The 10,885-nt window shown below is 32.4% G+C and overlaps 2 protein-coding genes across 2 annotated transcripts in view; both read left to right on the top strand.

Annotated features, from left to right (window-relative positions):
• Positions 1 to 742: 742 nt before the first annotated feature.
• Positions 743 to 2,244, top strand: LOC114168117 (FCS-Like Zinc finger 2). The gene is made up of 2 exons (XM_028052844.1): positions 743 to 1,272; positions 1,791 to 2,244. The coding sequence occupies exons 1-2, from the start codon at positions 983 to 985 to the stop codon at positions 1,972 to 1,974; spliced, it is 474 nt and encodes a 157-aa protein (XP_027908645.1). The 5' UTR covers positions 743 to 982; the 3' UTR covers positions 1,975 to 2,244.
• A 3,156-nt stretch (positions 2,245 to 5,400) lies between these two features.
• Positions 5,401 to 10,885, top strand: part of LOC114172411 — a 52,153-nt gene continuing 46,668 nt past the window's right edge. The window contains exons 1-7 of the mRNA XM_028056901.1: positions 5,401 to 5,497; positions 6,733 to 6,836; positions 7,821 to 7,955; positions 8,052 to 8,102; positions 9,182 to 9,276; positions 9,363 to 9,480; positions 9,750 to 9,851. Coding sequence (XP_027912702.1) covers positions 5,401 to 5,497; positions 6,733 to 6,836; positions 7,821 to 7,955; positions 8,052 to 8,102; positions 9,182 to 9,276; positions 9,363 to 9,480; positions 9,750 to 9,851 — 702 coding nt within the window. The remainder of the gene's footprint in view (positions 5,498 to 6,732; positions 6,837 to 7,820; positions 7,956 to 8,051; positions 8,103 to 9,181; positions 9,277 to 9,362; positions 9,481 to 9,749; positions 9,852 to 10,885) is intronic.

Below are 10,885 nucleotides of genomic sequence, written 5' to 3'. Positions count from 1 at the left end.
TCAGAAGAAGTCTTTGAAAGAGGGAGAAAGTATTAACCGTGTCTTCATGTATAATTGAGCTAGAAATTCAATGCGCTCTGAACGCCAGAGGCAGGTAGCCCGTGGTCCCATTAATTAACTCTTGGAAAAACCAGAGTAAGAAAGCAGGACATGGTCACATATAAAAGGTTTTTGTCCTTATTTATTTATTGTTTTAAGAGTTTGGTACAGTATCTTTAATTTTGTACTTATTTATTATTAATATAAATACTTATAATTTTTCAAGAATAAAATAAACTAAAGTTTAATAACCAAATACATAGACAAATTGTACAGAATTATTTTAAATTTAATTAGAAAGCTTCAAATCTTAAAATATATTACAATTTATTGAACTATAAAATACATATATAGGCGTTGAGAGTTACCGTTACTCTTACGCGCAGTGCGCGAGTTTGGGCCCTAGAGCTTACTTACACCCCACCACAATTTGCAAGCAAGAAGAGAGGGACATGTGAGGTTTGGTCCAAACTGGGTCCCACCACTTCTCACAGCCCAAACAAACTGTTAAAGATCTCCTCCATTTCCGCTTCAAACCCTCACATTTTGTTCAAATTACAAAAATGCCACACCATCATCGTCCACCTCTCCCACACTCAATGGCATGCCTGTAATTTTGGCTGCCCCTGGAATTAATAAGAATAACCAAACTTTTTAAAAGCTAGATGCAGGTATTTGGGCCAATGGATGCACCCAGACGGGTTAGTTTTTGTAATTGCAAGTTATAACCTGTTACCTGCCTCTCTTTATTATTGCCCTCTCGTTTCCGCATTCAACGACCAAAACAAAAACAATTTCACCTACCACTTTATAAAACCCTTCCTTTCTCCTTTCCCCCAATCACTCTCTGTTCATTTTGTTCCTTCATTCCTTCCACGAACCAAACCCAGGGAAACACTTTTCCTTTCAGTTTCCGAAGACAAACAAACACTGAAAACAAATCATGGCCGGTTCTTCCAAGAGACATTGTTTCTCCGATGAGGATGGTTGGATTGCTCCCACGGACCCTGGCTTTTCTGGGCACAACTACTCCCATCACAACCAACACGGTTTTGTTTCTAGAACATTGGGTTTTGGCACTTTCTACAACAGAGGGTTCAGGAGCCCCTCTATTCTTTCGCCAAGATCTGGGAGATTTTATGATGCCAGATTCGAAGATCACCAACCGCACTTTCTTGAAGCTTGTTTTCTTTGCAAGAAGCCACTCGGGGATCGTGACATCTTCATGTACAGGTTAATTTTACAGATTTCATCTTCTTGCACCTTCGATTACTAATATATATTACATTCCTCAATCAATTCCCTTTTAGATAAATTAGATTCCTTCGGCCTTCCAGTTTTTACTATGATTCTTAATCTAAATCTTTCTTTCTCTATCTCTTCATTCCTGAGAAATTATTACATGTTTCTTGTTCTCAACAGTCTGTTGCTATGGTTAATTGAGTGATTTGCAATTGCAGTGTCATGAATTTATGGTAAATTGGAAATCTTGATTGCATGTCTTGAAACTTGCGATGCTGGGATATCTTGATAATTTATATTTTTGTTAGAATTTGTACCCTAAGCGTTTTTCCATGTCAGGATCTAATAAAAAGAAGTTTTTTCCTTTTTTCTTTTCTTTCTTCAATGCTTTTGATTAGGTTTGATTTCGATTTGGTAATTTAATTGTGGTTTTCATCTGAATGTGAATTTGAATATTGTTGGATCTCTATGACATGGCTCTGACGGTGTGTGAATTATTTGTACTGCAGAGGGGACACGCCTTTTTGTAGCGAAGAGTGTAGACACGAGCAAATAGAGAGAGACGAAGCCAAGGAGAAGAACAAGAACATTTCTTCTATAAAGGCTTTGAGAAAAAAAGAGCAAAGAAAATCTGTCTCCCCAAACAAGGCCCAGAATTACTCGTTTCGTGCAGGGACGGTTGCTGCCGCTTAGATGAAACTTGTATGCTAATAGAATACAAAGAAAAAAAAAACAGTTAAACCGCTTCAGAGTTCTCTAAAAAGAAAGGAAAAGAAAAAAACAATGAAGAGAAGGAAAGTAGAAGTGAAGTTCGGAGTTTGCTTTCTTTCCATGAAAAAGGGTCAAGAGAGAAGAGATCCTCCTCTGAAAGGATTTTTTGTTCATGAAGCTGTATATGGTAATACGTATAGAGAAGCTAGTTGCGTGTTGGATCCTCTCTACCAAATGACTCATTTTTCAGGATTCTTATTTTTTAAAATATTATATATATATATATATATATATATATATATATATATATATATATATATAAAGCTATTAGATATAGTATCCTATGTGATGTGGTGGTGTCAAACAGTTTCGAAGTTTTAACGAAGAAACTTAATTGCTACCACATGTATTTCTATAACTTGTTATACTGTTTTCACCTTTTTAAGTGAACATTAAATAAGAATCCATGAAAGGAGAGTTATATCTGCTGTATCTGTGGCCTGCGAAGAATTTGGGATAGTGGAATTTTGAGGTCTGAAACACACTACCATGTTATTGATACTTTACAGAAGAAAAAAATAAAATTTTGGAAAAAAAGAAAAGAAAAGAAAAACCTGCTACCGACCTATGATTTCGTTTAGTTATTAATGATAATTAGGTTTTAAAAATTTTTCCTTATGACTTTAGTTCATATTTTTTAAAATTATTGATCTTAGTTTATTTATACTTATAGAAAAATTCAAAGTCCTCTCTCCCTCCCTCTCCTTTCCTATTTATTAGTTTTTCACAAGCATTTTGCTATTTTTAGATACTTTCTGAACTGGTTGGTATATGCGTTTCTTTAGCTTTTATTACTACTGGTGATCGTTGGTGTATATGTTGTATATATTCGCCATTACAACTATTTTTATATGTGAATTTGGTTTCTTTTATATTACAAAAGTAAGAAAAAAAATATGAGGAAAATTTGATTTTTATAAATATTTTTCATCAAGAAAAGAAGTATGAGATAGTTTTTTTAATCTAAAATTAAATTTGATTTTAAAAATATGTAAATAAATAAATAAATAAATGATGTAAGATATAAAAAATAATAAATACTAATTAAATACTAAAATGGAAACGGTATATTTAAAACAAAGCATGTTTGATTTAGCGATTTTTATAATTTATAATAGAAGTCCTTGTATTGTATTAAACTTGTTCCAAATTTAAGTAATAAGTTTCAATTAAATTTTATTAATATTAACATATTAATTTAAAAATCATTATATTTTAGTGATTTTATAATAATTAAAACATATTTTAAAATTATTGTATTGTAAGCTAGGACATTAAATTGATTAGCTTATTACTTTAGAAAATTATCATATACCAGTCAACTGATGAGAAAGAGCGTTGTAAACATAATTGATCCATATTTATGATATAGTAGAACCTTTTCTATTCTATTGTTTTTTTCTTAATTTTTTATGAGTTTATTTTAAGAAGGCGAAATATGTGTCAAGTTTAATTATTTTATTCTTATTTCAAAGTAAAAATTTACGGGTCTTTCTTCTTTCACTTCCCTTTTTTCCAGATTCAGAATGCAAAAAGATTTCCGAAACAGTGAGGGTAGTTTGGAAATTCCATATTTTTGAACGTACAGGCAGAAAAATGTGGGGTGCAGGAAGAACCATCCAAATTATTTAACAACAATAATACCATTTAGTAGCAGCCCATTCCAAATTCATCCTCTATCTTGTTTATAATTTTCTACACATAATAGTGAAACTTAAATTAGGAGAATTTATAATTCATTGTATAACTTATTTCATTTAATTTTAATAAATAGTAAAACATAAAATTAATGTATAGATGAAAAAAATTTAAGATATTTTTTATATTTCTTCTCTTATTTCTTCTCTTCACCTATGATGTTTATTTTCTATTAGTAAAATACAAACTTGTGGTTAAAAACAAAAAAAAAAGTTAAACATAAAAGTATTATTTTTACTCATTCTCACATGTCACCATTCATTAAGAAAAAAAATATAATTATCTATTCACACAAAAAAATATTTTATATCTGTAAAAAATATTTTAAATATAAAGATTTAAATATCTTGTCTTGTTTTTTAAGTTTTTGACACTCTAACTAGTTGAAGTGTAAAAGTATTTATTTTTTGTAAGGAAATTCTTTCTAGGAATTTAAGATGGAGTCTTAAATATTACATGTATTTTTATAGCGATTTTATAACTGTGACTTATTTTTGGTAATTTTTCCTTTATGCAAGCATGTCTCTCCAGCTTTTGGTTATGATTCAACTAGTAATTAATGAAATTAAAGAATTTAAAGAAACGACAATCCTTTTTGTTATAAAAAGAAGTACAAAAATTATGCAATTCAAACTGATCATTAAATACGCATAAATCAAAACTATATCTTTTGATTCGAAAAGCATTTAAAATTATACAAGGCCAAATATATTTTTAGATTATATGATTTAGAAATATATTAACACAATATTTTTTTACAGATTACACACTTTAAGATACATCTCCAAAATTATAGAATACACTATTTAAACTGTATTTATAAATCATCTAATTTAAAAAATATTTTTCAAAATTTACAATTTGATAATATAATTCATACATAATTTAAACTTTTCCAACGAAGAATGCGAAAGAAAGATTGGGCTTAAAGGAAGAAAAACTCTAGAATTTAGATATCACTATTTGATGATTTGATTTTCATTATTTCTGACTTCAGATGTCAGCATAGGCAGATCAAGCCACCTGGCAATTAATTGCATACTTGAAGGGCAAGTGTGTCACACCGAAGGACGACCGCATTGCAAAGCGTATTAGTAAAATGAAAATTAATGCTATAATATTTTTTTTAACATTATTAGTTAAAGTTGCTTAATGATGAAGGGAAACATTAACCAACAACTATAATTTTAATGACGTTCACTATTAATAAAAGATTTCGAATAAAATTGATAGTTTTCGAATAAAAGATATGCTACACTCCTACTAAACAGCCACGTTGTTGCACACGTGACCTCACGTGAGGGGTTTTGTACACGGTCAACTCTTACGATTGAAAAATCGTGTATAGTAGTAACTTTTGGTTTACACGCTAATCTTAATTTTATGCCATGCGATCGATTTTTCTGGGAGTACCTTTCAGAGCAAGGATAGTAGTAATATTAGTAGCATTTTCATTTCATTTTATATTTATATATATTTTTGGGGCCAAAGCGACAACAACGTGACCTTCAAGTTCCGAATCACTCATTCCGTGAGCCGTTTTTCCATCCTCTTTTCCTTCTCATCGCCACCGTCATTCGTCGTGTTTTCGTCTCTGTAACCGCCGCGATCGTCTTCGTCGTGCGGTGTATATGATCACTCCGCCAAGAGATGCTAGAGGATCAGGTGGCGTACCTCTTACAGAGGTACCTTGGCAATTATGTGAGAGGTCTCAACAAAGAAGCTCTCAAGATCAGTGTCTGGAAAGGTTCTCAAAATCTTAACTAACTATTCTTTTTTATTTATTCATTTCATTTTCTTAATCACTTTCTTTACTTTCTATTTAGCTATTTCTTATTTACACTTGATTTCTAGTTGAGATTAGAGTAAGGCTACGAGTTTGTGTTGAATTAAATTTGTCGAATTGAAATTCAAGTGTTCAATCTGCTGGCAGTGCTAGAGCTACCGTAGCGAGTGTGCGTGTGTCGTTAGAGTAGCTAATTTTGTTTGAACTTATTGTTTTCGGTGGTTGTGAAACTTCTGCATTGAACTAATCAACGTAGTTAAACTTCTGCATTGAACTAATCAACGTAGTTATTTGGGCGTTAATATTTGTCGAATTGGATATACTAAGTGTTCAATCCGTTGGTCCTGCCAGGGCTACCGTTTCGATTTTTCGCGAGTGATTTGACTAGCAAATTGTGTTTGGAACTGTTGTTTTTGGTGATTGTGAAACTTCTGCATTGTTCCGATCAATGTGGATACTATTTTCGGCGTTTATGTTTGTCGAATTGAATTTCAAGTGTTTAATTTGTTGGTCGTGTCAGAAGAACTATAGCGAGTATGAGCTGGTGGTTCGAGTTGCAAATTGTGCCTGCAACTGTTGTTTTTAATCATTGTAAATTTTCTGCCTAGTTCTCCAATCACTGTAGCTTTGAATGAGAGTGGGAAAAGGCACCGGGTAAAATGATTCTATTATCAACAATTGGCATTTGGCTATATTGAATTTTTTATGTTTCTATTTTTTTTCCTCTTTCCCAAAATGTGTTGGAGAATCAAATGCATAATTTGTTCTAGCTGTCCTAGCGGTGTTCTAATCAATGTGCATTTGTTCGTGAGGTCCATCTGTGCAAACAGATATGCATCTTAGTTACTAATAATCATTATTGGAAGATTGTGGGTACGTTTGAGAGCATGGTTTTGGAGGGGAAGGAAAACGAAGACAAATTTCTTATTTTTAAACGAAGAGAATTATATCATATTTACACAAATAAACTAAATATTACGACATCCAACCTAATCTATCATTTTATTTCTTTCATAAAAAAAAAAAAATCAAATTAGAGGATATTTTTTTGAAATGAAAAATTTATTCTTTCTTCCTTTTTCCTTTCAGAATTCAACTCCCAAACATATCCTTATCGAGTTTATGGATGTAGAGTTGTTCGCTTTTACTTTTTATCTTCCTCATTAATTTATCTGAAATACCTACATATGAAACAGGCGATGTAGAGCTGAAGAATATGCAGCTGAAGCCTGAGGCTCTGAATGCTTTAAAGCTTCCAGTGAAGGTTAAGGCAGGTTTTCTAGGATCAGTGAAACTTCAGGTTGGTGGGGGATCAACTGCTTTCTCAGAATTTAGAAATATAATGTTGAATATATATATATATATATATATATATATATATATATATTGCTTTTTTTTTTCATATTGCTTCATATATATATATATATATATATTGCTTTTTTTTTTTCATATTGCTTCCTGTAAGTAAGGTATGTATGCATCCATTGAGTCGGAGGAGACGATCTTTGATTTTACTTTACTTTAATTTTGGTTCTTGACCATTTATGTAAGATTGAATGGCCAAGATTGACTCTCTTTCCTTCTACTGCAAACCTCTTTGGTCAAGGATGGACATAAAGGAAAACTAGACTGAGTTAGAAAGAAATAACAAGAGCTTAGATGAACAAATGGGAACTTTGAGCCTTGATCATGTTTGACGAAGAAATGAAAAGTTGAGATAGCTTTAATTTACACAATAAAGTAGCTCATCAAAAGCACTATATTTGAATTATTTTTTCTGTATAACTTTTCATTTGCCAGCTTTGTTCTCCTATTTGTGTGATTAATTTGTGGTGTAACCAACTGTTTTAGTTCTCATTTTTCTAATTTATATTATCTTATAGATGCAATAGGTGATTCAATAGCATTATTTCCTTTTGATTAACTAAAATTATCTTGTACTTTATGGTTTCTGTTTTTCACAGTTGATAAAAAAGAGAGGGACTTTGGGGATTATTTCAGCTGCATGACAATTGTATAAATGGAATGATTTTTCCTATTTATCTTCTTTGTTTTATAACTTCATGGGCATATTGTAATTGCCAAAGCTGTAAGAGCTGGTTTCTTTTCTATTTATCTATTGGTAGGAGACAAACAAAGTTGCAGGCCTCTTGGTTTGTTTTGGATTGTGGTAAAAGTTCATTATTGAAATATTTTCTCATTCATCATGCACCCATTTAGCAGAAGTCAAAAATTCCTTTCTGCTTGACTGATGGTCACATTTGATGATTGTGTTTCTTTTAAGGTTCCATGGAGTAGGCTTGGCCAAGATCCCGTTCTAGTATATTTGGATCGCATTTTCTTACTAGCTGAACCTGCAACTCAAGTTGAGGGATGTAGTGAGGATGCTGTCCAAGAAGCTAAGAAGAGCCGGATACAGGTAAGAATTCAGAAGTAAGAGTAAGATAAAGTGTATTCACTTTGGGTTGAAGATGATTTATTTTGGGAAGCTCACTTTTCTTCCATTTGGCAACAGGAGATGGAACTGAAACTTTGGGAGAAATCACAACAGTTAAAATCAGAAATGGTACGAATTTCAATTTTATAAATGTCTTTTTTTAAACAAATAGTGGATTTTCACTTTGGATTGTGTCCAGCACGATATATCCACCCAGCTTTATGTTCATCTGCTCAATTTCTGGACATGATTGAAATGGTAGAGCGCTGGATAAATACACAGAATTTTGCTCCCTCCAGGTTTTCTTAGAATTTGGATTTTAGAGCTACTCAGCCCTAAAAGCATCTTGTAAGTTAAGGACTGTGCATGTTTTATTTTAGTGACACATTTAGTTGATGTGGGGCTAAATACCATCCTTGAGGCTACAAATTAAGACAATTTCGAAAGAGGCTGTAACTAAAACGTTGAAGAGAGAGTAGGAGAGAAGTTTCAGAAAAAATGAATGTTATTACGAATGTGTGAAAAGTATATGTTGTGCATTTGATCCTTATATTTATTCTCAGTAGTCAATTAGATAACTTACTAGCTCTAGTCTCCTAATAGAGGGTGCATCTGTCCTAATTCCTAGCTAATTCAACTTAATTGTCACAATAGCTGGTCAGCAGCTGATTAGGCCGCAGCTGAGTTCAAACATCATAAACACACTCAATACTTTCACAGTACATGTACACTCATGAAATATAATACATATCCCAATAAGTTTCACCAGAAGACTGCAAAAACTGCACCACTGTCACAACTTTTGCTTGTTTCTTGTCAAAATCTGTATATGTTAACAATCAAAACTCTCCCAGAGTTGAAGGCAAATTCCAGCCTCACCCCTAAACCCCAAACAAAGTATTTCGCATGAAAGTTGGTAACAAATTTGCCTTATAGCTAAATGGCGATGACATTTGAAAGTTATCTTTTCAATGTTGTGTTTCATTTCCTATCAGTGAATTGGTAATGTGTGTATAGTTTATTCATGGATTTTGGAATAAAGCCATGTCATATATAATTTTCGTATACCTATGCATTGGATACATATAAGTTTGAGGTTATGCATTCCAAATTCATCTCTGAATCTTTGTGTGAACCTATGCCTGCATGTTTCTGTATGATTAAGAATACCTTATATTAACTCATGTCTCTCGTTCTTTAATCTTAAGAATCAATCATGGTTGGGATCCCTCATTGGCACCATCATTGGAAACTTGAAGCTTTCAATTTCTAATATTCACATCAGATATGAGGATAGTGAGAGGTTAGAAATTTTGGAATGTTTTGTGAGTGGAAATTAGATCTGTCAACTTTTTATACCCTTTTATAGCCTGATATCTTGGTTTGTAGCAATCCAGGGCAACCATTTGCAGCTGGAGTTATGCTGGATAAACTCTCTGCTGTGACAGTTGATGATACCGGGAAAGAGACTTTTATTACTGGAGGTGGACTAGATCGCATTCAAAAGGTTCTCATGTGACTTATATTGGTTGTAATGATGAAATCCTTTTGTACGATTAAGATGCTTGTTCATTTGATAAAGTTTTACAGTATATCTTGCTTTGGAACAAAGTAAGGTTATCTAAATTTTTATTTTGTTTGAATGAATTTTTTTACCTGTGAAACATAATTTTTGAATGGAAATAATGGTTTTGTGTCTGTAATGATCAATACATTTGCTACATGCTAGTGTTTTTTTTCTTTTCGTTAATGTCTTCTTTCTACATTGCTTTGCAGTCTGTTGAACTTGATCGACTTGCAGTTTATCTAGATTCAAATATTATACCGTGGCATATTAACAAAACATGGGAAGATTTGCTCCCTTCAGAGTGGTTTCAGGTACGTATGCCAGAGGGGATAGGGAGGAGGGTTATGGGTTTACGTAGACTCATTATTTTTTTCTTTGACTTCTTTAAAGTCCTTTTCTTTTTCAATATTTATCATGTATTTAAGGAGTAACTTGTTTGGGTATAGTAGTTAGTTTGGTTATCATGATGCTGCTATGTTTATGATTAATGTTGATATTCTTGCTGTGTGAGAGGAGAGGAGTTGTTCCAACTTGGTTCTCTAGAAGGGTAGGGAAATTGGTGGGATTGTGTTCATGGTCTGTCTAAGATGTTTGGGGGTGTGTGGTTCTGCTTGTTTACTGTAATTTCTTAATGACTCGGTGTCACTGTTATTCTATCCTGATCCTTTAAAAAGTGGTTATTTTCTTTTCCTGTTAATATTACTACAACAATAATAACCTTATCCCACTAGGTGTTTCTACTAGGTGAGGTACATTACGTGGTGCTATAAGGCTTCGTTAAAGACCAGATTTTTAGTGATATTGCTCTCCATGATATCCCCCTTTTAAATTATTTTTAAAGTATTTTTCTTGGTGCCTTCAATGACCATTTTTGTTTGTGTTTTAATCATTTCTTTGTCATCTTTCTAGTGACAGTTGTCATGCCAATATTTCCTTGCATGCAATCATCCATTATCATAGTATTGGAGATATTGTATCAGCGGATATTAACTGTATTCTGAATTTTTGCATTTCACTTTCATTTCAATGTTTCACTTTTCTATTATAGTTAGTTACAAGTTAATTACTAGTTGTTTTAGTGCTGACTCAGCATTGAGTACTCTTATAGCTATCTCTGGTGTACTCGATGTTTAAATTATCTGACTCATTTTTGTTGGTAGGGGTGTATTAGGTGATATCATGCACGATACTTAGATCTGTAACAAACTTGAAAAATTCCAGGTTAACATACTCGGTCCATTATCTGACCAGATTCATTTGATGGAATTAAAAAACTGAATTTTGAAAAAAAACATGAAAAAGATGTCAAATGTTGGACAAACTAAGAATTTTTGTTTAATAATGT

This window comes from Vigna unguiculata, chromosome 2 (genome assembly GCF_004118075.2).
Source record: "Vigna unguiculata cultivar IT97K-499-35 chromosome 2, ASM411807v1, whole genome shotgun sequence".
NCBI classification, from domain to species: domain Eukaryota; kingdom Viridiplantae; phylum Streptophyta; class Magnoliopsida; order Fabales; family Fabaceae; genus Vigna; species Vigna unguiculata.
This window is presented reverse-complemented; position numbering and strand designations above follow the sequence as displayed.

What these genes read in the sequence shown, in the direction of transcription:
- LOC114168117 (XM_028052844.1), top strand. Translation starts at nt 983, where the DNA reads ATGGCCGGTTCTTCCAAGAGACATTGTTTCTCCGATGAGGATGGTTGG. An exon ending in CGTGACATCTTCATGTACAG is followed by an intron (nt 1,273 to 1,790) that starts GTTAATTTTACA and finishes TTTGTACTGCAG; the next exon opens with AGGGGACACGCCTTTTTGTA.